The sequence below is a fragment of the Genypterus blacodes genome, unplaced genomic scaffold, assembly GCF_046128005.1.
Source record: "Genypterus blacodes isolate CSIRO-AG114 ecotype Tasmania unplaced genomic scaffold, CSIRO-AGI_Gbla_v1 ptg000076l_1, whole genome shotgun sequence".
In the NCBI taxonomy this organism is placed as follows: Eukaryota; Metazoa; Chordata; class Actinopteri; order Ophidiiformes; family Ophidiidae; genus Genypterus; species Genypterus blacodes.
This window is the reverse complement of record NW_027466885.1, coordinates 6,298,894-6,325,850: the sequence shown is the minus strand read 5'-3', so window position 1 is coordinate 6,325,850 and position 26,957 is coordinate 6,298,894. Positions and strand designations below refer to the sequence as shown.

Sequence of the window (26,957 nt, the reverse complement as noted above, 5' to 3'; positions counted from 1 at the left end):
TTCCCATTACCGCCAAAGCAGTTTGACAGAATCACACGGCATCTCAAATTAAATAAAACATATTACCAAACTTAAGAAGCGTTTTGGAGTGCAAAAGCCACTCACCTTTAACATTTGTGAGACAAACAAATCTATGACGACCTTTACTTTGAAATGCCACATTGGATGGATTTTCAAGTTGCTGAAACATGTTGTGGAAAGGAAAGATCGTTTTTTACTCCTTTATATTCACAACATGTGATTTGTTGGCTTAAGGATTTGTTTAGTCACATTTTTTGGCAGTAATTTCTGCCAAAACGCGTAATAAGTAGCAATCTTGTCTAGCCAGTTATTGGTTTAAACTTTCCCCCACTTTAACCCATGGATAGCCATCTTCTAAAGGATACATACAAACATGTAAATATTGTACTTTCTGCAAAATCACATTTTTATTGTACAAATCAGTTTGGTTTCCACCTCCATTCCAAATGTAAGCGCAAACCTCATTTATTTCATTCACCTTACAAAATGAGGATTGTACAAAACCTTTTTTTTCCCGCAAGCTCACTCATCAACTAGTCTTGTTCCCCCATTATAATACTGCCCCAGTGAGTCCATACAGGAGACAAATACAAAGAGAAAATCAATGTAAGAAACATTTTCCTTGCTGTACAAACTACTTTAGCTGAGATTCATCAGATGCTTTCGTGAAACTGTCCCCGGGGATTCTCTTGCACTTGAGAAATCCTGCATCTTTGGTGGCTTTATTCATGATTTCCACCTTAAATATAAGTAAGTTCCATACCCAGCACAAGTCATTTAGCCTGCTTTTAAAATCCTTGAGTGGTAAAGTGGTTTGAGTCATTCTGCTCTGGCAATCAAGTCAGTGAGGTTCATAACTCTTTAACAAAACTCACGACACATTGTACAGAATGTTTGTAGTGATCACAGCTTGATTATGATTAAACCAGGGAATGGACAACAGGAACAATTATGGCATCATCAAAGTCTTATAACAATAACAGTCGTCAGAATGTTCAAATGGAGCTATGAAACTGTTTCCATGAGATATGAGTGAACTCTAGATCGAAGGTCGAGACCCAAATCTTTCTAGTCACTAGCAATAACATTAAAGCACTGCACTGTAATCACTGAAATGTAAAGAAGTATAGCTTTATGGCAGTGTGATGATATGACCCACCCCAATCAGAATATCTTCCAATCCTTTTCATTTATACAGTTAGGAGGAACTGGTAGGAGATGTAAACTACATTTGTACTTATATGTTTTGTGAAGCATTATCACAGCTTATGTCACAGCAATATAAACATGATCATAACAAAGAATCACACAATCGGCATGTGTGTGTTTTAATACAGAAGAGAAATGAGTCTGTGTTTCCTCCACGTGTGTCGGTATCCGTATTCATCTCTGAACCCTGTGTGATCGGTGTGTTCTGTACATGATACAAATCCGCAAGAAGGCTGAAAGCCAGTCTGAAAGAGGAAAATGGAGAACAGGTAGACTGAGTAGTGGTTTGTCTTCTGTCTGTCTGTGAGTCTGAGTCCAGTCCCAGGTCCAGGCCGGGCTATAGGTTTTCTCCTGGCTGGTACTGAGGCTCCGTGGCCGTGAAGTAATCCTCTAGGAAGGACTGGATGTACTCGAACGTGGGCCTCTCGTCCGGCTCCTTCTTCCAGCACAGCTTCATGGACTCGTGCAGGGACTCGGGGCATCCCTGGGGACAGGGCATTCGGTAGCCTCGCTCCACCTGCTCCAGCACCTCCCGGTTCACCATGCCTGAGGAGGAAGAGGAGGAGATGAGGGCAAGAATGAGCGACTTTGTTGACTTTACAATTTGCTTTCATTACCACTAGGTGGCAGTATACGACAGAATCTCCTTTCACTTATGACTGTAGATGTAAAATTCATTTAAATGGAACTTTCAAAGTTCGATAGCCAGCACAAGAAGCTATGGCATCATATTTGTGTTCTTTGTAGGTTCTTTGCAACTGGACTGGCTTTTGTTTGTAGGACATAAAAAAAAACAGCAGAAAAAAGGAGGAAAACCCTACAAAATCAATGCTGTCGCCACCTGCCACAAAAATTTATAAGGAGCTTTAAAAAAAAAAATCAATACTGAAATCAGAACTATCTGAAGCATCAACTTATGATCTGTTAAATCACACGGTCCTGAGCATCACACAGGACGGAGAGATGAAGGAGGTTCAGATCTGCAGGCGGCGCTCCCCAGGGCAGAATCAATCTGGCACATGGTTATAAACAAGAGAGGTGTTCAATCTCCTCATCTTCCCCCACCAGATGGTCTCATATCCTCTCAAAATGTGTGTGTACGCCTCTGAGAGCGCACGTGTGTGTGTGTGTGTGTGCTCACCCGGCACAGTCATAAAGAACCTGTGAAGATGCTGTCAGACAGCTTCACTTCATACTTCAGCATTAACAGGCGTGCCAGCTTGACATCGACTGACAGACAGAAAGCTGTTAAGTCGGTCGGTAAATCACCTCCCTCTGACAGCGCCATGCCTGTTTCACTCAAATCCTCTATGTGAGTATGTGTGTGAGTGTGTGTGTCAGTGTCACTTACCTGGGTAGGGCACTCTGCCTTTGGTGGCGAGCTCAGTAAGTAAAATGCCAAAGGACCAGACGTCCGACTTGATGGTAAAGCGGCCATAGAGTGCAGCCTCCGGAGCCGTCCATTTTATAGGGAATTTAGCTCCTGATGAGAAGGAGAAGAGGAAGGAGAAGGAAAAGGAGAAGGAGAAGGAGAAGGAGAAGGAGAAGGGGAAGGGGAAGGAGAAGAAGAAGGAGAAGCATTTAAAATAAATCCACTAGGGGGTGTCTGTGTCCATTTCTGGTTCAATTTCTGGGAAATCACATTGGTCATTGTGACACACAATAAGATCAATTCACCAAAGTGTGATTGGTATGAAGCACTTAGAGGAGGATCTTTTGTTCCGCAGCCTCAGACTTTGCAAAGTAGAGCTAATTGGAGGGAAAAGGAGCGTCTGGTTTTCCTCTATCAATCTAAATCAGTGTGATAAGAGACAAAGGGGAGGGGGGGGGGGGGGGGGGTCATCCAAGCAGTGAGGTAATCGCTCCGTCCATTCCTGCCTCACCCCCACACCGCATCCCTCTGTGACTCACACACGCCACGGTCACTCCTTCACCACTCACTGGATCTGAATTTGGACTAACAGTTAAGTATTTCCTCTATGCGCCCTGTATTTGACCCACCTTGCCTCGCCGTGTACTCGTTGTCCTCTATCAGCCGGGCCAGGCCAAAGTCGGCGATCTTGCACACCAGGTTGTCGGCCACGAGGATGTTGGCGGCGCGCAGGTCCCTGTGGATGTAGTTCATCCTCTCGATAAACGCCATGCCGTCTGCGATCTGTAAACAACGGGCAGAGTTAGACTTGAGAGTGCCATTGAGAGCGCTGACGGGGGAAGATGTGGCTCCTTCTCACCTGGGCAGCCATGTCCACCAGCAGGGGGAGCTTCAGGAACTTGCCGTCGCCTTCTTTCAGGAAGTCGAGTAAGCTTCCTACACAGACAAACGTGATGTGCACTTACAGGCCAATACATCACACACACAAGTTCAATCCAATCCCTTTGTGAAGAGTGGAGCAAGTGGGGTGTGATCTGGTCTCACACCCCACAGTCCATCGACACACTGTCACACACATACACTCAGAGGCGTAAGACACAGATTTAACATTTACATACTGGGATGCGCCTAATTACCGGCGATGCCTTGCAGCTGAAACCAACGGCCTGCCTGGCTCAAAACTGCCGTGGTTTTCAATTAAACCTCCGGGCCTGGGGGAACCACGCGGGACATCGAAGGCGTGCAGGGCGCATTAATTAAAACCTCCGTAAAATTTACATCCCTCCTTAAAGGAAACGGCTGGCTGTATGTCTGCATGTCCCTGCTGTGCCTGATGATAATATTTCTAAAAAGTCAGATAAACACATTTTTTTTGTGCCCGATGTTGTTTTTCCATTTCTCCCCTTGCGTAACAGGAAACAGCTGAGCTCCGTCGTCCTCTGGGGCGCCGGGAGAAATTAATTACTTACTAAATATGCACGTCTGCAGCTTCTTTTAATAGAGCGTGTCAAGCGTCTTCACATGGGATTGAGGGGGATTTGTTTTTGGAGGGAGAAGAACAGCTCGTGAAGGTGTGTGTGTGTGTGTGTGCGTGTGTGTACCTTTAGCCATGTACTCTGTGACGATGTAGATGGGTTCCTCGGACACCACGGCGTAGAGAGGCACCAGCTTGTCGTGTCTGAGCTTCTTCATGATCTGAGCCTCTTGGAGGAAGGCCTCTGGCGACATGGTGCCCGGCTTTAGTGTCTTTATGGCGACTTTAGTGGTGCCGTTCCACGTGCCTGCAGAGGAAGAGACGGAGAGAGAGAGAGGGGGAGAGAGAGAGAGAGAGAGAGAGAGGGGGGCAGGGGGGAAGCAGACAGACCGCCTAGGTAATCAGTGTTGTTAATGGGCTGGTAGAGAGGCGTTATCATTAATTAGGTCTTGTAATCACTCCGACATGTGCCGTCATGCGTGCGCTCATCCTCCCCCTCCTCCTCCTCCTCCTCCTCCTCTTCCCCCCTACTTCACCACAAAGGCAGAGAAGTGACTGAGACGCCGCCACGAAAAGGGACGAGCCCATTTTCCGAGGATCAAATACATTTGGGGGCCCGAGTTGTCCTCCAGGGACGAATCACTTGTGGAAAACAAACAGAGGAAGCGGCAACAGGAAGTGGACGCTTCCCCCCGGTTCGGTGTAAAAATAGGCTTGATAAATTAAGCGGTTTGACTGTTTGTGTCTGGGTATTGCTACCGCTCGTCCTGCATCAATGCGGCGATTACTGTTGTGTGTTGTGTTGTGTGTTGTGTGTGCGTCCTCTTACCCATCCACACCTCTCCGAAGCAACCCTGGCCCAGTTTGAGCTCCAGCCGCAGGGACTCCCGGGGAATCTCCCAGGCGTCTTTGGCGAGCCCTTGGGTTTGAGGCTTGACTGTCGGGCAAACTGCGGTCAGCCTGTGGCAAAGTCCATCTGCGTGCTCTAATACACACACACATAGAGACACACAGAGAGAGAGAGAGAGAGAGAGAGAGAGAGAGAGAGAGAGAGAGAGAGAGAGAGAGAGAGAGAGAGAGAGAGATCAAATGGCTATATCCGCCCTCCCGTGAGCCACAACCAGAGTAGGACACAGTGTTTCCAAGCCGGTCTGTTTCACGCATCATTTCATCGCATTTCATATGGATGAGTTTCTCCACGCCGTTGTACAAACTGTGTTAAAATATAAATGAGTAGAAGCCGAAAGCCTCTCTGGAGTCAAAAGGGAAGCGGCGAAGTGGTGTGACAGACTGAGGAACGGCGGGCGTTCATCACAGCGAGACGCCTGGAGAGCTCAGAGGTGTGATGAGTGAGCGAGATGAGAAAATGAAAGAGAGGAAAGACGGGGACACTTGACGTACCCGTGTAGTGTTTGACGAGCTTCTGTAACGTGTCGAACTGCGCCCGTGTGGTGATGTAATATCCTCCGCTGTCCAGCTTGCGGATCTTGTAGTGTTTCACGTTGTCCCCTTTGGTTTCGTCCCAGTCTCGTATGGACAGAGAGAAGGCGCCTGGCAGGAAGGGGACAGAGGAGGACAGAGGACATTTTGTTCATCAAATGTCAATCTTCTGAGTGTGCTGTACATAAACGTGGTACCACAACATCCAAAAACATCCGTAACATGTGTGTTTGCACAACAGAAATGAAGAGGTAGGAAGTCTGGTCCCTAAAGCCGTCGCCACCTTTAGTAGTTTCGCTTTCCCGCGCCAGGAAAGTCCCCCGATGGTTCCCAGGGTTCAGCAGCAACCTCTCTGCATCTTTACGTCCCATCTTACCAAAGTACCACCTGCGACACCACAACACACACCAGTGAAACCTCATCACAAACGTATATATTTAAAAAAGAGCTTCCTGTAAAGGTTGTGTGTGGTCAGTCTAGATGGAGGAGGAGCGTGTGAGAGGATCTGACAGGACTCTTACTCCTCTGCCTGGATGGAGTCGGCGGGGGCCACGTAATTGCTGGGGATGTAGCCTTTCTTCCCCGTATTGATGGAGCGAGCCTCCCACCAGTCTCCCTCACTGATGGGCGAGATGACACACACAAACACACAGGACGAGGGGATGAAATCTGAGCCGGGTTAAAGATTTCTATCCTCACTTTCTTCCCTTAGCTTATGCAAAAACGCTTTGAATGCTTTGACTCGTGACCTCGAATGATCTTTAAACAAGAAGAGGAATTTAACACAAAGATTGGTTGAATTGTCTTTGTGGCGACAATAGATTGGAACAAGACTAATCTTGTTTGCTTCATGCCGCCATAAACGCCCCCGGGGGCAACATCTCGCTGCTGGAGCCTTTAGTTTAATAAAGAAAAGATTTAATGTGCCGTGCCGGAAAAGCCAGCAGCGGAAAAACAAGTAGTAACAGGTGCAGGAGAGGATTAGTGCTACAAAGACACTCGCACAATCGCTTGCCAATGAGAGAGAGGGAGAGAGAGGGAGAGAGAGAGAGGGGGGCGAGAGAGCAAGGAGGAGAGGGAGAGAGAGCGAGCCGGAGAGGGAGAGAGTGAGGAGGAGAGGGAGAGAGAGAGAGAAAGAGAGAGCGAGCCTCTTACGTGTTGTTGATGATCTGGAAGCGGTCGCCTTTTTTGAATGAGAGGTCATCCGACGTTCTGGCTTCGTAGTCGTACAAGGCCACAAAGAACGTGACGCCGCCTGAAAACACACACACACACACACACACACACACTATACTGTAAGTGGCGTCAAAACCCCGTAATTACAGCCAGAGACGACAGTGACGCAGGTGTGGCGGCCGTGTTTGTGCGCCTGTGTGTCTCCTATCGATCTCCCTCTGGCTTCTCCCGCACGGATGCGCCGTGGACACGACGCCGCGGCTGGACTCTGTAAAGCCGAGCGGCGACACTCAAGAGGCAACGCGGGGCCGACTGCTGAGAGGAAAGTCGATACATCAAATCGGGAGGAGCTAACGGGATAATGCCCCGCCGGGTTTCTTGTAATGGAGATCCATCAGACGGGCTGAAATGATTCATCCACTTACTGGAGGTCAAAGCAAAACATAGCAGTCCAGGTCCAACTCCTCCGTCTGCCACATACTGCAACTCTGAGCACAGACGACATTCATTTACCGACCGCTGGCAACAATGCTGTCAGCCGTAATCCCATTATCCCCCCGCAGACAGCAAATATCACACCAGTGCCACCTTCAGCCCCCCCACAGAGCAGATAATCCCACACGGAGGAGGATTACAAGCCCAAATCCCGCCTAAACGGGGCTTCAAATCTTATCTCGCCGCTTTGATGGAGCCCTGTAAGCTGCTCAGGCACGTTTGGATGGACGGTTGTTCACAGCGAGGTCAGTGTTAAAGCTAAATGAACAGACGAGAGGATCAGAGGTCAGCGCTGTAGCTCGCTTGCAGGATAAAACACAATGCACTTTCATTACTGTTTGACCTTTGAGCCTAAAAAAAGCAGACGTGATGAGTTTCAGTCCCCACCATGTTTACGCTTAAGGTGATTTCCAAATTGTATGTAAATTTGTAGTGATATTGAATGAAACTCCACAACTTCTTTTGACAGATTGCAATGAAAGTATCGTCGTCCTACCAGGAGGGAGAAAACAGTAAAAACAAAGAGTGTAGTCGCTTTGTTTTTAAAAAGCCTTTAGTTCCCTTCACTTACTTGAGACGGCGCCGGAGAAAGAGTTGGACACGGAAGCGGGGAAAGAGGACGACGCCCCTCCAAAGGGAGTTATAGCCGAGGACGCGCCGCCGAACGGGGTGAGGGTGTGGTTGAAGCTGGCCGTCCCGGACATGGACGAGGGCTGGGGAGGCTGGTTCTGCTGGAGCTGGGTGGGATCCGGCCCGTAGTGGCCCACGTGAGGCGTGCCGGCGGCGGCGGAGGCGACAGAGGCGGCGGGGTCAGACGCCGTGGAGTTCTCCGTCCCGTACTTCATGGTGGGACTCTTGTCTTGTTTGCTCTTGACGCAGCCCATAGTGACACCCTGCGCGAGACAAACACATCAGTCTGGTGCCAGCAAAGGAGAGAGCTTGACGATAAACACAATAATCAACACATGAAGAAGAAGAAGAAGAAGAAGAATGAGCAAAAACTGAGGAAGGATTAATGATCGTCACATAAGGCCAGAACAGACATTTGATCTGATTTTGTCCTGTGAATCGTGTTGTTGTTGCTGCGACGGCTAAGACAATAAGCCACAAGATAACTGGGACATACGGATAAACATTCAATCTGCTCTGAATCACACACACAAACGAGAGAGAGATCAGAGGGGTCTATACATTAAGGGGCACCCAGCTAAAATCAGCCTTTTATTCTATACTTAGGTGGCATGAAATCGCCCCAAAATGTTTTCCAGGAGAGTAACATCATCCGAAAACAACATTCAAGGCCCTTTGTCCACATTTACATCAAATATTTTAACTAACAGTCTCTCCAGTTAGGATAGGGCTGAGAGAGGGAGCTGATACCTGGGTGTGTCCCGGCCCCACAAATTACTAAGTCCACCCCTGAGAGGGATAAATAGAGGCCATAACGCTTTTATTGTTGTGATCTCCAATGCGCCATTGTTCCATTAAAAGATCATACGTTCCCTATTACACTCACAAAGCAGATTGAAGCTCTGGCACAGAGAGGATGAAGAAATCTCTCTCAAACAGACCTCGGGCGTGATTGACCAACACTTCTGTCGTTGTTCTTCTGTAAGATGAGGGCCCGGGAAAAAACGTGTAGACGGCCAGACGGGGTCCCTGCAGAGGTCTGACCAAAAATTGCCCTGCAGATCAGGGGCGGCTTCCCCTGCCAAGTACGAGCAGCTGACATGTTACACACTCTCCAGAGCCAGACGTGTTGAGATACTCCATTATAAACTACACAACGTTACTGATGCATCTAGTTCATCATAACTTGACATTAATGGAAATACCCAGAATTGGGGATTAGGCGGAAATATGCAAGTATGAGATTTCCATGTTTTTAGGTCAAAGAAAGGACTTCATGAGTAAATCCTTCAGCCTTTGAGCTATTGAGCCTTTGACCTACTACGAGGTCTTTACCTGACATATATAGTTTACAATCGGATATCTTGAATGCAATGCAATGACGCATTTCCCCCTGAGTCTTCCCCCGAGGGGTGTGAGACAGAGTTCACCGGGTTCTCCGTCCCGACTGCCAAGAAACCAAAGAAATCGGGACAGACCACAGAAACCTTCCAGCGCTCCGCTCGAATAAAAGTGCACGGCTCCTTAAATTGCAGGCTGAGGCTCACGAGCTCGGAGGCCTATGAAGCTGTTTCCGTAAGTAGTCGGCGCTTGGACACAGGACGCAGGAACAAATGCCGTCACTTTAAAAAGATACGGTGACAGATCTAATCTCAGATCTTAGATGTTAAGGCCAGCGTGTCGGTCCGGTTCCTAGAGAGGAAAAGGGTTTCAGGTCATCTTCCAGCGGTTTGGTTCTACTATGGTGGGCCTGTGCGTCACCTTCAGAGGAGAGGAGGATCAGGTTCTTCGGGTCAGAGGAGAACTTAACTGCCGAAGAAACCACCGGCCGCTGTCCACTGGAAGATTTGAAGCTCTTTTCCTTGCAGATATAAAGACATTTAAGCTTCAAAAGTGATAGAATCCTTCAAAAACAAATCAATTAGGAAGGTTAAAGTTCAAGTCCTGGGTTGAGTTTCTTTGATTTCCTGATACTGATTCTAGTTCTGTTACATTTGTTTCCTATACATTTTTTAAAAGGACTACAGGGCACCATGTACATCGCTGTCCGTCTTCACCTTCCAGCACCTAGTTACTATAACAACAAGACCTCCCTCATTATTGAAATAAAAACACACACAATGCCAGGAAAGAGCGCTCCAAAGTCTTATCACCAAAGAAAACACACTTAAGTTCACATCTACACGGCTGGACGCGCCAGAAAATGTCAAACCTCACAAGAAAATCCTGCTAAAATGAAGTCTAAACAGCAAACAAAAAAACAAAACAATCTGCTAATATTCTCACTGACATGCTGCTATTTATAGTAACTTGCTCTCATTGCAGACATTACAACCCCCCGGACCATAACGTGACCTACAACCGCGCCCGGCAAACAACAAGGACTCGGCAGAGAGTGTGTGCATGTGTATTGTTTTCTTATGTCAGCTATAGATAGGTGCCATTTCAAAACTGGGTCAAAGTGAGCTCGACTTACATCCGTTTTGCTGCGTCATGATTTAAAGTCAAGACTGCGGAAAGCGTTTTGAGGCTATAAACGCTGGCGGGGCTGAAGAATTCACACTGGAGCCAAAACTAGTCGTGAAACTCTGAACGCCACTGACAGATCAAAACAAAGGCGTGTTTTCCTGCATATTTCCCACTTTTGGAGACATTTCAAAGAGGGGAAACACGGCACTGCTTAACTCCCATCTTTGTCCACTTTGTTCCCCTCTTTCCTTCACCATCTGATCTCAAAACATAAAATCGCTCAAACAACTGGAGATGTGAAGTACGTCTCATGCTATTCTGTACATAAGCAAAGGATCTGAGAGTCCATCCGTCCCCGGTGACCTCATACTGGACCATATCAGTCACGGCTGGGGCGTGATTCATCTTCATACCTGCAGCGACTACAAGTAGGTCAAACTAACACAGGGTGATATAAAGCGCTGCCAAACTACGATCCCTTCTCCACATGACCCTGATATTTACGATCTTCCTCTTGACGCCACAGACTTGTTGTTTATCTGAACGTTTCCAGGCAACTCGGCAGCGGCGGCGCAGCCATTCCGGAGTTGGTCCGGATTCAGCGTCTTTCGTCTGAAGATGGGATGGAAATCTAAATGACTTAAAAGGCGACCCGTTGAACTAATCTGCCCGGTAGCTGAGGAGGTTTAACAGTATGCTCCCGACGTTTCGATGTAACAACAGATTACGGTGGAAGATAAACAACCACCACACCTCCGAGTTGGACCTTTCTATCATGCGGTTGAGAACTTCTCAAGTCATCTCCAGTCTTTTCTTGTTGCCACCTGCACAGACTGTGACTCATTCCTTTGTCTTAAGTCCAACTAAGCCTTCAACGAAACCAGGACGAAAAGATTACAGTAAAGACATAAACCAGCTCCACCAAACTAATTTGTTAAGGTCTCAGCCAGGTCCAGATGTTCCGTGACTCCTTTTGTTTTCATCTGGAACGTGGTTGATCATATCATATCATATTATAACCAGGTTTTAATCTCTGTTTTGTTTTCTTTTCAGTCGACTTTAGTTCCAGTCCTGGTTTCGTCGAGGATTGGAGAGCCGCTGCTACGCTAAACCAAAAACAGACCGTAGTAAATCATCTCCACCCTCATCTGTGGGGGGAAAAACACTTCCAACAGAGCTGCTCAGACTGAACCAAATCCACAACTTCACATATTATCCTGTTGCTGATCCAAGCTGTGCTCTTATCAGTGACCTACCTACGCTTCCCCTTCCTCCACTGTGACCGTGGTGCGAAAATTCCATACAGGCTTCACAAAATGGTAATAACCCATAGGAGAAGTGTGTTTCAGCAACTGATTTGAAGGTGCCGGGTTATTTGAATTAAAGCGCAATTTGAAGTTTAAGGCCAAAAGTGACAATTGCTGTAAAACGCATTTTGAAAGACACACACAAGCTTTTTGTTTCAATTACATACAAATGATCAACAGGCATTTTCTGCCTTCACACTGACTCGGTTCTGTGTCTGGGCTTAATTGACTGCACCTGTTGTTTATAAAGAAACAGCAGCTTCAAATGATTTGAGCTTTAGCTGTCACTCAAACTCTGCTTGTAACTTCTTCATTCTTTCAGCTAATGAAACCATTCAGACAGGGTTCAGGCTTTCACACTTCAATCTTTAGGGCTCTTATTCAGCATTTGGCAAAAGCTATCAGCAAATGCCATCACAGTGCATTTTCTACAGGAAATGCGTTCCAGACGGTTTCTTTAAAGTATATTGTTTTTTTGAGCCTGTCAGCTGCTCAAACAGCCTCCACTCCCATGCGGTTCAGATGAGCTGGACTCTAATGAAGTTGACATTTGGCTGGGCGACAGTCAGGCTTTTCATGGAGGCGTTCGTCCCGTCGGTGGAGGCCCTGCCCTGCGTCTACTTGCACAGCTGTTAGCGGCTGACGCTGCGGCCGCACTCTGGGAGGGACTGCCGAGCTTTACTGGGTTTCAAATCTCCCGACAGATGCTTCCACTGCATTCCACTGACGACGAAGAGTTAAAACCGAGTCCGGCGAAAATTGCAAAGTTTACCGATAAAAGTTGCACAAATGAATGATTCATGATGAGATTTACACTCCAGTGGCCATGAAGTTCAGTTTTTAAACAAGCTGGAAGAAACTGATCCTGAGGCTTGGAGAGGTTTGAGTGCAAGTAAAGGCCTGTGTGAAATGTGAGGCAGGCAAACACTCCAGGCTTTAAATAAAGCCTTAAAACCTAAAGGGATTAATCAATAACCTCCGGACCTTGACATTTTTATTTCGAAATACAGCACCAGAATTCCTCAACTCAGATTCTGAGGATAAAAATGTCTTTGATGTTTGACTCAAGGTGACAGCAGTTAGGATTTCTGAACTTGACCCGTTTGTGTGTAAGAATAATATGGAACCTTGTTGTGCGTTAAGTCGCGTGTCTTTAAGGGGAAATGAGAAGCTCTTAAATTTGATGTAGCAGGTCTGTACGTTGATACGCCACACAGCTGACGTCACAAAATGTCTGATTTTAGATTATTTTCAAAGGCAAAGGGATTTAGGCCCATTCGTTTCACATCAAAGCCAAATGATAAATGGAAAAGTTGCAGTACAGCGCACATTACGTACACAGCTGCTGTACCTCTGATCACAACCAGCTTTACAGAGCAGTTAGGGGTTTGCTGCCTTGCTCAGAGTGACTTTTGGAGGTAGTTGCTGAGGGAGAGTGCTTCTCTCCGGCAGAATGCCACAACTCACTCTTGTTATCTGACCTTGCACCATTCTTAGTCTAGAAATAAGACTGAAAACATGGATTTAATGGAAGACACAACACACAGATTAATGTGCCGGTATCAAACCTCAAATATCACATGGGTCATCTCAGTCACCATCCATGGAGTGTGTTGTGTGAGTCACTCTGCTGCTTTGAGGTAAATGTTTGCCGCTATTCAGCAGCACGGGAAAAACATGTAAATCCTTGTAACAGGCCGCATTCCACTCCCCTTTAACAGAACACATAAGTGTGTCCTTTACATGTCCCTCAAGCATGACAGAGTCTCCTTACTCTGAGGAGGACATAACTGACCGCCCCACACTTTGTCCAAGTCAGGACGACGACATGCAGTCCTCTTCCTGCAGTCTTCAGTGGAAATCCATGTATAAACATCTAAGTAACACCATATGATGGCAGACTGACTCAGCTGTTGTGTTCAGACGGTGGAAACTTAAAGGAATTCAACCTCATTTCACAGTAATTTGAGTTCAGATACATAGAAACCTGGGTTAGATGTCAGGTTGAACTATTGTTGTGACAATCTCTTTTCTTCAGTGGTCAAAATTAAGGATAATTGCAGGGAAATCCTCTTAATTATGCACATCAGGGTGTGTAAAAAGGGCAGATGAAAGGATTTTTACTTTAAACCCCTACCTGAGTAACATGTTTACGTTTAGAATCTTATTTTCCTTCTCATTTACAGTGGATAAGTACTGATTTTATAGTGATTTCATTTTCAGTTTCCCTTTAATATTCCTATGGGAACTAGCAGTACATGATCGATTTCTCTGATATTTTCACATTTTAGACAATATTACAGATTTCCTATTCGTATTTTATGGGGAATATGGTAATAATCTTCACAAAAAACATGCAATAATCGACATACAGGTACATTATAAGCCAGCCTCATTCCTTTGTTGATCACAGAAGGTCAGACAGACAAACTGTATGTCGGCCCATCCTCATCTTCATCATCTCCTACACGTATGTGTCCATAAAATCATTGTATATCATTGTGTTTTACCTTCAGGAGATCCACGTCTTTCTTGGCTGCTCTCCGTCTCCTTTCCCACACCAAGATAGCGGAAAAATAGCGAGTTATTCCAGCCGGGACCGAGCCGCCTTCATCCCTCCATCACTTCATCCATCCAGCAGGGCAACTACAGGCGGATTGGAAGTTAAAGCAAAGTGTGACAGCTTCTGCGGGTTTTAAGGATGACAGAGGCGATACAGGAGAGCCTGGTTGCCCTCATGGCGAACAGGTTACGGCGGATAAATCCCGCAGCGGCGTGGCAGTGATTTGCTGCGGAATAAAAGTGGGAATCCGTGAAGTGTTCCAGCTCTTTGTAGCCGCTACTTCCTACTGCCAAACTTGCATCAACCCCCACAACAACATGGCCGACCAGGAGCCGCACACAGCTGGAGACACACGCGCCGTTCCGTCCCGTGTAGGGGAGGGAGACCGAAGGAATCGAAAGAGGCTGAGAGGAGCGGAGAGTAAAGCGTGAAAAGAGAGATAAGGTGAGAGGAGAAGCGGCGGAGCGGAGCGGAGGAGAGGAGGACGGGTACAACGGCGGAAAGGAAGGAAAATCAAGCGCCCTCAATCTCAGCCACAGACAGATACAAATCCAGGCTTCTACCGCCATCTGCTGGCCATCTGGCAGAACACACAGGCTCAGGGTGCATCATTAAAGGGATATTCCACCAATTTCACTATTTGTTTGGTCCCAATATTCAGTACGATTGCATAATAAGGCCACTGCTGGAACCAAAGACATCGAGAATAGTGCTAATCATGATATTTCATGATAAATCACAATAAACAGGTTTTAAGGTTACCAGAATGATGATAATGCCACCATACTGAAGTCATAACGCACTTATTGGAAGTCGCTTGGATAAAAGCGTCTGCTAAATAACTGCAATGTCATGTAATGTAATGTCATAATGTAGGCTGAGAATTCCAAGAAAGCAGTTTACACCCCAGATCAATCTGTTTTATGTCTTAATACTTCTAATAATCTGGTGCTGGTGTGCCAGAAGACTGAAGTGTTTCCTTATTTGACATGTCCATGTCAGGACATTACTACTTTTTCATCAAAATATTAGGATTTTACTGATTTATTGTGTTTTATTTACTGTTTTTCATTAAAATATTATCAAATCATTCTTGAATTTCATTATTTTTTCTTGGAATATTTCAACTTTCTTTCTTTCTTTCTTTCTTTCTTTCTTTCTTTCTTTCTTTCTTTCTTTCTTTCTCTTCACTACTTGTTGGAAATGTCATAATACTCGTTGTAATTCAGCAGGTGAAAACAAACTTATGTGCTGCTCATGTCTGCTATTTGTTCTTTAAAGGCTCATGATGTTGACACTGAGAGGTTCTCTTATTGCACATGTGATTACATCCTGTTATGTATGTACACAGTGGTTAAAATTTAACCAGCTCTCCTCTCCTCTCCTATCCCCTTCCTGTCATAGCTTAATGCCTATTTCAAGTTCTTGGTCTTGCTGTAATATATATTATAAACATAGTATACAGTAACACCTGTCTCCTGTTATTTCTGTATTTTGCAAACTGTTGTAACGTTAGTTTTTTACATCAACAAAACCAGTATATAGAAGTTAAAGAGAACAAAAGCTTAATTGAGCAAAACTGTCGGTGACACTTTTATTAGAATCTTTAACTCAAAACAACACATTACTTTCAACTACAGCAGTTCTCAAAATTTATATTTTATAACACCATTAAGAATATTTCTCCAGTAGATCCATTTTGTTTAACCCTTGTGAGTCATATTTGACTCATGAGACACACACACACACACACACAAGCATAATAAAAGCTGAATATTACAGTACTTAAGTTATGAGCCTGTAACATCAATAAACCTGTTTAAATGTGACATGTCGGCACTAGTAGGTGCTGTACAAAGAAAGAATTAGAATGAGTCACATGTGCCTCTCCTGTCCTGTTTGGAGTGATAAAGCTTGCTCATATACGGCCGGATGCAATTACACAGAGCTCTTTTCCCAGTTACAGGATGATAACAAATGCAGATATGGGGCCGTACATGTTTGCAGATCCATTTGAGCAAACAGAAATATATCATTTTACAAAACATATGGGGGAAAAGTACGTGTTACTGTGAGGAGTCATGCTCAGGTGAAATATTTACAGTAGATAGATGATAGTAAGTCTCTTCTCTCTTTCTCTGTAACACAGCCTGTGATGCAATTTGTACTACCCTACATTACTGTTTGACATCATCCTGTAAACACTGTATCCCTATGAGATCATTGCAATTTCAATCTACTTGTATTCTACCTCAAGGTCTATGTATAAAGTTTAACAACAACAATACCATTAATAATAGAACCTTCATTCTTTCTCTTCTCTCCTCTTTCCCCTCTTTCTGTATAAAAAATGATCTCCAAAATATCCTACAATTGTATGCGCAATGTCATGTAAAATGTTTGCTTCAATAAAAACAAATAGCAAGATGATACTAAGTTAGAGAATTGGACAGCAGAGGGAGTGTGGGTGTGTCTAAATCAAAAACACACAATTTACATGAACACAAATATACATTATGATGATAGAAAAAGCAACTTACACCAGTGAGTGAATTTGTGTTTTAATTGATGTTCGGGACAGCATGTTCATTACTGCTTTAATATTCCTGCCTGATAACAGGACGGTGTTTATGACGGGGCATTGGGTAAATATTCTTATCTTCTTCATGTCCTCCACTCTGGACATGTCATTAGAACAACTAATATTCCAGTAACATCAGCTGAAATATTTTTCCACCTTAGTAGATGACGATTCAACTGATTAGGACTAATCACCGTCTTATCGTGGTTAATCTGATTCATTTCAACACAAGAGAATCAGTTATTTACCATCATCCACTGCCCACCAGACCAGAACAAACACACAGCTCCTCATTCCAAAATAGGGCGATCTTTATTTCAGCAATAAATGCAGTCATAATGAGAAAATCTGCTAATGTTTTGGCCTTGTGGCCTCCATTAGAGCGTTACTGTTAAATGGATTACTGTAATAATCATCTTTATTTATGGTTTATTGACCCATTTCGAAATCACAATCAAACCTCAAAGCACTTCCCCTCAGGAAGAAAGTGTAAAGTACAGTTAGTTTTTTTCCCCAAAGAAACTAACATAATTAAAGGTTGTAAAATGACTGTTTGGCTTTCTTTGCCAACTTTCTTTTCCTCATTAAATCCAGAAAATCATTTTGTCTTCTCCAGGTGCTCAAAAAGCTCTAGTACGCTTTCCTCCTATCTTCGTGTAGGTGAGTGCACTTTCTCTTCATAACCACTTGAGTGCAGTGCTCTCTCAGTGTAAAGCAAGGCCTCTTTACGTAAGGGAGCTTTTTGTGGTCGAATTCTCTCCATTTTCGGAAGGACAAAGTAAGCGTTTCTGTGCACGGGGCTGCCTGTCACGATGACGTCAGACCCTCGAGAGGCTCGACTGGTCTGAATCACGCACTGAAAATCCAACGCATGATCCTCACTTGTGCAGAAAGAGACTCGGTTACGCTGTGAATGCAAACCCAGATCACGTTGGGGCGTCTTGAGTGGCAGCAACTGAGGACAAACAGGTACAGATTTAGGCTGCAATCCTCCCAAAGGATGTTTAGCTTGATTTGTTGTGATAGAATACACACATTACACAACTTTGATTATGTTGCTAGAGTTAATAACTGACAACTTTGACTCAATTTGGCAATTTCTGAAGCATAGGCAGCAAGAAGAGTAAAGTCAGTAAAGGGACAGTCCGTAGTCTACTGCTTATCATTGAGATCAAGATCGCTTCTGAAGAAGAAGAAAGAAATTACATGTTCACCCATTAAAATCAAGCACACCCACACTCACTCACTCACTCACTCACTCACTCACACACACAGACACACACACACACACACACACACACACACACACACACACACACACACACACACACACACTCCGAACACACACACACACACACACACACACACACACACACACACACACACACACACACTCACACACACACACACACACGCACACACACACACACACACACACACACACACACACACACACACACACACACAAATGAACAATCCCAACTATAAAACAATGTCAGCAAGTTAGACTGACTAATTCCTTCCAGGATTAAGGTTCATTGTAAATGCTGGAAAGCAGCCCAGTGAGTGTTAGAAATATTGATAAATTGAATAGCAAGGCCTCAGAAATGAAAAGTCTCTTGCCATCTGTAGCCATCTGTATAGCTGAGGCTGACCTCTGACCCCTGATTTTAGCAGAATAGACGGACAAAGTGAAGCGTCACATCGGCACGGAGGGAGGGAGGCTGTCAGCACTGATGAAACACCGGCGAGGCGTTCAGCACCGGACAGCTCCGGTGCACAACTTTCAGCACCGGACAGCTCCATCAGCTAATTACCCCCCCCCCCCCCCCCCACCAGTGTTTGAAGCGTGACGTCAGATGTTGACATTGATTCACTGTTAAATTAATGGTAATGTTTGAATTCAACATCCGTCCCTTCGCTTGCTTTTAATGACCGGGCTCAGGGTGTTTCATTGACGGAGGACGGTGGCTCTCCAATGAGATGGGGTGGATGACGCAGCCGCCCCCTCACGCACCCCACCCACCCTCCCCGCCCCCCTCACCCCTCCACTCCTCCACCCCTCCCCGCATGCGTGTCAAGTGAAGAAGGTTCGCCTCTCGGATTCATGAATAAAAAACCAGGGGGAGGCAAGTTCACAGGACAGAGAACGTCTCCGCTCGGCTTCCTCCCATGACTGAGTACATGTAGAAGTCCCCGACAAGTGAACCGCGGAGGGCTACACCACTTGGAAGAAGCAAAGGGAGACCGAGAGAGAGAGAGAGAGAGGCGCTTGAAGTGAAGGAGCAGAGGAAGAGGAGAGGAAGGGCGAGAGAGGCTGAGGAAGAGTCCCTGTCTCACTCTCCCAGTTCAGATCTTCAGCGGATCGCGCCCAGCGTCTCGCCACAGGTAAGAGGAGACACTTTGATTTGCGCTTTTACGCAGCGGGAAAGTGGCAGAAACTAAGTCAGAGGAAGGATATTGACAAACTCACAGGTGTGATGTGAAAGTTAGACAGAAATACTGAAGTTTGGTAACGATTTTACTGTTTGTTTGGTCAATTATACAGCTGTTTCTGAACTAAATGACGCCTTTCTTGTCTTTTTGCAGCAGGACAATGTCCGGTAAAGCGACTTTAGCCTTACTCATCTATGGAATCATAATGCATTACAGCGTCAACTGCTCACCAGTGGGGCTTAGCTATCCTGACCTTAGGTATGTCCACGATTATCGATCATACCAGAGTGTCAATAATACAATGTTGATTCTTTGATTGCCTGTTTTCCTCACGCTTTCAGCAGACACGACGGAAGTGCAAACCGTCATTTCTAAAATGATCCGTATCTGCTTCTCAGTTAGTTGTGTGTAAGAGCCCGTTGGATTATTTGATCACACATGACAGCTGATCAATATACAGATACTTATACAAATATGATAGCGGAGAAGCAGCGTTGATACACTAATAGGAAACTTTTAATTATCACGAATTAAAACCTTAAACGCTAATTTTAGAGCTAAATGAATGATCGCTTTTTGAAATAAAAATGACTTTGACATTAGAGCAATTCTGATTGGTGCGAGAAATAAAGAATATTACTGGTTTATACTAAAAAACGACTTTGTTTTCGATCGAAGTAATCCGTCATAAACATTCAAAAAATATCCAAATACGTTTCCAGGACTGCAGATTGTAAAGCAGAGTGTGTATATTGTGAAAATGATCTCGATTGTTTGTTTGCAGACTTGACAGTGATGTTTACGACGAGGATGGGAATTCTTTACCCTCCCTGGCGTTTGAAAGGGAGCAGCGGGCGGTGCGGAGCGCTCCGTCTGTGGCCGAGGACGCCTACAGTCTCTACTACCTGCCCGACAAAAGGTGACCGCCATCGGCCAAACTTCCTCCCTCATCCTTGTCTAACATCCCATCAGCTGTTCAGTCTTATTTCCGTTCATATGTCTGTGTGCGTCTCGTGTTGATCAATGTAACGTATCGTCGAAATCATATTTTGTCGGTGTAAAGATGATGAAAATAGTTTGCAATTCCAATTCTGGGAGGTGAAAACTTTACTCGGCTTTAGTTTGAAAGAGCCCGAAGAGAGGAAAATGAAATGAGAGGAAAAGAGAGAATGAATGCGGTGACATCTGGTTGCGTCAAAAGAAGCGCTGATGAGACGATTGGTGTCTCTTTAGGCTTTTGTTCCATCGTTTCCACTAGAAGTGCAGAAAGAATACGAAGGCAGATCAATCCAAAACAAATTGATTGAGTGATACAGGTTTCTAACGGGTCAAGGCCCATTTAAAGGCGATGAAGTGATTAGGTCGTAACATGGGTATTTGTGCAGTTTAGCTGGTTGACATTGTTTCCCATATATGCGCTGGTGTGTAGTGATTTGACTGTGTGGCTGTCTGTCATCTAGAACGGAAAGGCACGCAGACGGCATGTTTAATACATCCTACAGGAAAGCGCTGGGTCAGTTATCAGCAAGGAAATATCTACATTCTCTGATGGCAAAGCGTGTAGGGTAAGGACATCTTCTTGGCTGTCATCTCCTCTTTTATGCCAATTATTATATTAAATGTTGTCTGTCCTTGTGCCTTTTTCTTTTAATTGCTTTAAATGCCCATAACCCACGCTGTTATCTGTATTGTTCATGTCTGTGGTCCCATTACCTCCAAATATGCTGCTCTTTATTAAGCCTATAAAACCAGCACTTGATTGATATGGGGGAGTATTATTTTTCTTACTCTGCTGTTTGCATGTGTGGTGGGGGCACAGAGCCAAGAACCTGCACAGGCTAGGATTTATTTCCATATGAATAATTTATAGGATTGTGTCCCAGTGGTTCCCTAGTGGAAGGCGAGGATGCAATTACTCCAGCCTGATGAGCAGGCCTATCACATCCCAATGCAGGGCAAAGATATATTCCAAATCTGCCCTCAAAGTTGGAGAAATTGGGCAATGGGACCCTCAGTTTGCCTGTGCTGAGCTGAAACTCAATTGGGAATCTCAGGCTGCTACAAAAGATGATCAAAATCTGATTAGACTAACTTCCAAGTGCCTCCAGGCTCTTTGCCCCACAGCCTGGACTTGCAGGGTAATGGTGTGAATGTAAATGTGTGAGTGTGATGTTAGTGAAACCCTCCCTCTTTCTCTGTGGCAGTGGGGGGAAGTCGGTGGAAGACAGCACAGAGCCTCTGTCCAAGAGACACTCGGACGGGATCTTCACGGACAGCTATAGCCGCTACCGAAAGCAAATGGCGGTCAAGAAATACCTGGCAGCAGTCCTTGGGAAAAGGTATAGACAGAGATATAGGAACAAAGGACGCCGGATGGCATATTTGTAGCATCCCTCCCCACGAAAAACACAAAAAAAGAGAACAAACTTAAATGTGTGCAGCCCCAGATGAAGTCATTTTGAGATATCTGAACAATCAGTGGATCGCTTTTGTGTTCTTAAACATGTATTTATGTATGAAGTAAGCCATTAAAATGAATATTTTGATAATAATATCGTTTTATTTTCTACTTAAGCACTTGAGGACACACATATCTACTTTGTGGACCAATTTTCTGTTACCATTAGAAATATATAGCCTATATTTATGTATTCATTGATTTATTTTTGTTAGACGTATTTATGGAGTGGAGACAATTGTTCACATGGCGATACACTCCACAGCCCTGTCTTTTAAACATTTAGTGACCAGCTATGATTGTGAGGAAAATAAATAGTTTAAAAGACAATCAATGTATTGAATGCTGCTTTTTGTAATGTGACATTAAGAGTTTAGTTGTCTTTATTCACAACAGCCTTGAAGACTTAGGTTTTCAACATATCCTACAAGACATAGACTTTGATGCCCTTCCGGACGGGGATGAGTTTGAGGCTTTTTTGGGAGACTGGCTGAAACAGTTCTCTCTCCAAATTCCGGTGAGTTTCAGGCACTCTCCTGAGGCCATGTCCTGAGGGGACGCCTCATGTCCCTCCCTTTCGTCTCACCTTTAACCTTTGTGATCTTGCTCTGAACGCTCAAACACTATCTTCTTCCACCTCATTTGTGCTCCTGTCTCTCTTAATCCTCACAACTCTACTTACTTTTACATCCCACCTGTAAAGCCTCACGCATACAGGACGACTGTGGCAAAGACTTTGCTTATAGACCAATATGTTATACATATCACTGTTCATTAATATGAATGGCGAAGGCTTACCAGCATCCTGTTTATGGATGTAAAGATGATCAAACATATTTTAGCACATCTGAGTAACATCAGATATGAGTCCAGTTGGCTTTAAAAACATTCCATTCATGTTTTTGAAGTTATACAAACACAGTGAGATGAGGACCAGAGTACTTCTGAGGTTATTCTTGTCGTTTTCTTCTGCAGTGTTTGCAGAGTGAGCTTACAACTTTGACTACTCGTGTACCGTGCTCAGTCTTTCTTATGTTTTCTATCGAGTGGTTTCTATGTGTTGAGGAAATTCCCTGGAAATCTCTTATTCTGCCCAAGGTTTTCCCATGTCTCTCTTCTCTGGCCATATAATAAGTATCACCTAGACGCAAAGTATATCATCAGGCAAATGAAAACCAGACAAAAAAAAAAGACAAACAATAAGAAATGATACTTGTTACATGGTGATTTATCCATTGGTTTACTCTTCATGAGAGACTTATAATATCAAGCAGTTTGAACTTTTGTGTTGAGCCCTCTGGGTCTATTGTGCTTCCCTTTCTGTCATGTGAACCAATGTAAAAATACAGTAGATGCATGATTAAAGTAATTGCACTAGCCACCGCATCTGTGCAGACGACTCCAACTAGATGGGTTTGCTTGCTTTCTGACTACTGCCTACATACATATCTGTGGTTTCTGGATGTTGCTTTTGTATTTGTTCTCCTCACTTGACGATGCCACACAAGCTGTATGTCCTCCGCTGAAGGATCCTCTGATGAATGTACTTCTCACGGTGCAATGTCATGCTTTATCTTCTACGGATCTGTTGCTCGAGAAAGATTTTGTAAGCTATAGATATATATGTATTGTATATTAAGAAAAAACTGTGGACAATTGATGTTGTCATTTGCTTTATCGTATATGGCACAAAAAACACACAAAGAAAAGAGAGTAAAGGAGACGTAAGGTCAAACATAAAGTAATCAGACTGACTAGCCACTGTAAACAAACCATTTCAAATAAGATTCAGTAGTTAAGGAAAAATTAGATTTCAACATTCCCAATCCTGCCAAGTCTCCCCAAGTCTGCACACTTATTCCCAGTTTCCAAGGGGAACTGTAGTGATGCATCAGGTACAGTTTTGCAGAAGTTCTTCGATCTGTGCCGTTTTGATGGTATCAATCTTTCTTTAATTTTGCATTCTCCTCTAGGCTTTGTGACGCAGGAGGCAGTTTGCAGCTGTGGTGCCTTGCATCGACTTAAAAATCGCCACCAATCACAGATGGCTATTTAGTGGCCCTACAATGCTGCACATCATCAGCTCGCATTTCACCCTTTTTGTTGTTGTTTTTGTGTCGCAATCACGTGTAGGATAAGGATTCTTAGAGACGCCAAGCTTAGAAGCCAAGCGTTCCTGCTTGCGCTGCTTTCTTTTGCAATTTGTTTTTAGAGCACTACGCTTAGATTTTTTGTGTGAAAGATAGACGATAGATCATAGTTTCCCACCCTCCATCAAGAAACATTATATGTATGATACTGAAAGCGCCAATAGCCTTAAAAATATGAAGATAATCGAAGATAATCTTCATATATATACATATCTATATATACTGTGTAGAAAAGTGAATATTAACCTACTATTACAAATGCCAATCTACAAAGATCAAGTCTATAAATGTTTAAAAAAAAAAGTGTTGTAAGATTTGTATGAATAAATTTTTGTAAACAACAAAATTCCGTCTAATCTTTGAAGCCAATATCACCATAAAGTCTTTCAGTAAAAGCACACTCAAGAGAATGAAGAGTTCTAATAATGATATATTCCCTTAATAGAGGTTGAGCCTCTTCCTACAGATTTAAGGAGACATTTCTTTAGGAACAAACTGGAGAGGAACCATCAACAATGAAACACTGAAAGAAGTGAAAGAGTGATGACATACCTTAGGGTTAGGTTAAGTTAGAAGCAGCATTTACAATATGGGTTTCAAGACACACACTCAATATGGATGCACACTGTCCATTAATCCTCACAGGTGATAATTATATCTCAGGTTTCATGGATTTACGTGTAATAATTGTGTAAAATAACCCAACAAACGGTGGTCTGATGACAGGAAGTTTGAGCCCCGTGTCTCACAGTGACTCAGTGGCTCTGGTCTGGCCGAGGCTCAGTAACACCAGTTGGTTGGGTGTCTGCCTCCCTCCTGGACAGCATGAGTAAAGAGACGTGGGAGGGATCACCCAGGCCGCGGCACACACTGCCTCGCTGCACTTTACACCTCCACAGGACCTCGCCGATCGCCACCGGAGGCCTGCAGGACTGGAGGAACAGTTGTCCAGTCTCGACACTCCAGAGCAAATGAGTGTAGGGAGACTTGCACAAAAAACACATAATTGATACAACAAAAAAAAAGGGTGGAGGGGAGATGGAGAGATTCTCAATAACGGGTCTGTGCGCTGATCACACGTGTATCCTGTCCATAACACCAACACATTCCTTTTTTTCAATGAATATAAGGTTGAAATATGAATAATATTCTATTTTGGGTGCCTAAATCTAATCTGGAATTTAAAGTTCCAAGAACAGAAGGGGAATATTCTCATCTTAAATGTGTTGGAGGTGAAGTAGAACATAACAAAGAGGAACTACTTGTAAATGTACTTGGTGTTTTTCCACCCCTGGTTGAGATCCCAGGGGAGGCCTCTCTGTGGGTGCAGTGGGTGGCATTTAGAAAGCCCCCACCCACACTCCTCCACCGCCCACCCTTCACTTCACCTTCTAATGCTTCTTGTTTGACCTTAAACGTATCTGATCATCAGTACTGGAGCTTTTTGACATCGAGGACTTTGTCTGACTGTGAGGATTTGCAGCATCGCACTAAATGTGGTATGAGATGTCAGACTGAGCCGCCACGCAAAAAGCTCGCCGTGTCTCCCCCCCTCCCCTCCCCTCTCCTGTGTGAGTAATAATAACCCCCCCCCCCAGACATGATGGCAGAGCCTTGATTTTTGCGACCGTGGCCCGAGCTCTCACAGGCCCGCACGGAGAACATGATCAATGGGAGTGATCTGATTCCTCCGTCCCGTGCCAGACCCTCTCTTAACCCCGCTAACCCAATCAGCCAGTGTTGCCAAGGCAACGAGTCCCGGGAGGATGCGTCGGTAGAGGACTGGGCGCTGGTGGCTTTCCTGGGCACCCAAAGATCACACAGGGATATATTTCACTCAAATAGCCTCAGTTGTGAGGGAGGGAGGTGTGTGTGTGTGTCTATGTGTGTGTGATGAATAGGCTCTCAGAGAGGAGAGACAGAGGTGGAGCGATGTGTGGTGAGTCATAAAAGCGCACAGACTTACAGAAAGACACACACAAACATAAATATGGTTCACAATCACAAATGAATCTTACAATTAGAAAACAGCAAAAACAACTGTAGACGCACCAACCAAGATGATCAATAGAGGAAAATAACTGTAGTCTGAGTGTTGAAGAGAATAGCACATTACAGAGAGAGAGAGAGAGAGGGAGAGAGAGAGAGAGAGAGAGAGAGAGAGAGAGAGAGAGAGAGAGAGACATGTAGTTTTAGTGCCTCTGATTTAAGGTAGAACGCTCTTGAAACAAGCTCACAAATGGGCCCCGACACTAAATCCTCCACGGAAATGCAGACTAATAAAACTACTTTGCATCTATTGTTAAGGTGTGGGGGCGGAGCTTCATGCTTTTTGTAAAGGAACCATTTTAGGGCCTGTGTGAATGTGTGTTTTCTGGTCTGTCTGTCTGTCTGTCTGTCTGTCTGTCTGTCTGTCTGTCTGTCTGTCTGCCTGTCTGCCTGTCTGTCTCTCTGTCTCTCTGTCTCTCTGTATATGAGGCCCAATTAGTCGTCTCCTTGCCCAGATGTCTCTAGCTCGTCTGGGTTCATGGGGCAGAGGTAAGTGGGGAGTCGTCCCTGGACGTGGACTGAACACTGTCCTGTACTCATTATTTGGCTTTCAGCTCCCCCATGATGTCATTTCCTCACATCATTAGAGAAACTGTAGGTCACAGGGCTAAACTTCACACACACACACACACACAAACACACACACACACACACACACACACACACACACACACACACACACACACACACACACACACAGTCACCACAGCACCATTAACATGTATCCACTGACGTCACGTTATCGATCGATCCATTAGCACAAAATTCTGCTAGGAAATCATCTCTAAGAAAAGACAGAGACTGTAACATGGATACACACTTTCAGAGACACACACACCCTCACACCGTTTTCTGCGCATTACGGCATGACTAGTGTGTTTGAAGGTAATAGAAAGACATCAAAAAAAGGCAGTAAATTGTCTGGTTGGTGTAGTTTTGATTGGCGTTCATCATTCATCTGACAGCAGTGAGACGGCAGTGATGAATCAGTTTGGCTGCGTGTTTCTAAATCCAGTTAAAGCAAGAGGTCGCGTTAATTTATCTCACTTGTGCAGACGAGGGTAGCCCCGTGTGTTGGAGGAAGCGCACCCCAGAACAGAGATAAATCACACACCATAGGGCATTCA

General features: G+C 44.6%; 2 protein-coding genes across 3 annotated transcripts; one reads left to right on the top strand and one right to left on the bottom strand.

The window, feature by feature from the left end:
- Positions 1-417: 417 nt before the first annotated feature.
- Positions 418-14,683, bottom strand: LOC143006925 (tyrosine-protein kinase yes-like). Its single transcript, XM_076158286.1, has 12 exons — positions 14,104-14,683; positions 7,759-8,080; positions 6,672-6,771; positions 6,038-6,136; positions 5,800-5,903; positions 5,478-5,627; positions 4,906-5,061; positions 4,204-4,383; positions 3,462-3,538; positions 3,232-3,385; positions 2,582-2,713; positions 418-1,776 (listed from the first exon to the last, which is right to left on the bottom strand). Exons 2-12 carry the CDS (start codon positions 8,069-8,071, stop codon positions 1,568-1,570), a joined length of 1,674 nt encoding a protein of 557 aa, XP_076014401.1. The 5' UTR covers positions 8,072-8,080; positions 14,104-14,683; the 3' UTR covers positions 418-1,567.
- A 4,650-nt stretch (positions 14,684-19,333) lies between these two features.
- adcyap1a (adenylate cyclase activating polypeptide 1a) lies at positions 19,334-22,184 on the top strand. 2 transcript variants are annotated; one of them, XM_076158238.1, is made up of 5 exons: positions 19,334-19,431; positions 19,958-20,092; positions 20,634-20,738; positions 21,378-21,512; positions 22,028-22,184. In XM_076158238.1, exons 1-5 carry the CDS (start codon positions 19,334-19,336, stop codon positions 22,182-22,184), a joined length of 630 nt encoding a protein of 209 aa, XP_076014353.1. The 2 variants fall into 2 exon arrangements, with proteins under 2 accessions (XP_076014353.1, XP_076014354.1); XM_076158239.1 differs by lacking the exons at positions 20,634-20,738; positions 22,028-22,184 and having other exon boundaries at positions 21,378-21,561.
- Positions 22,185-26,957: the final 4,773 nt, after the last annotated feature.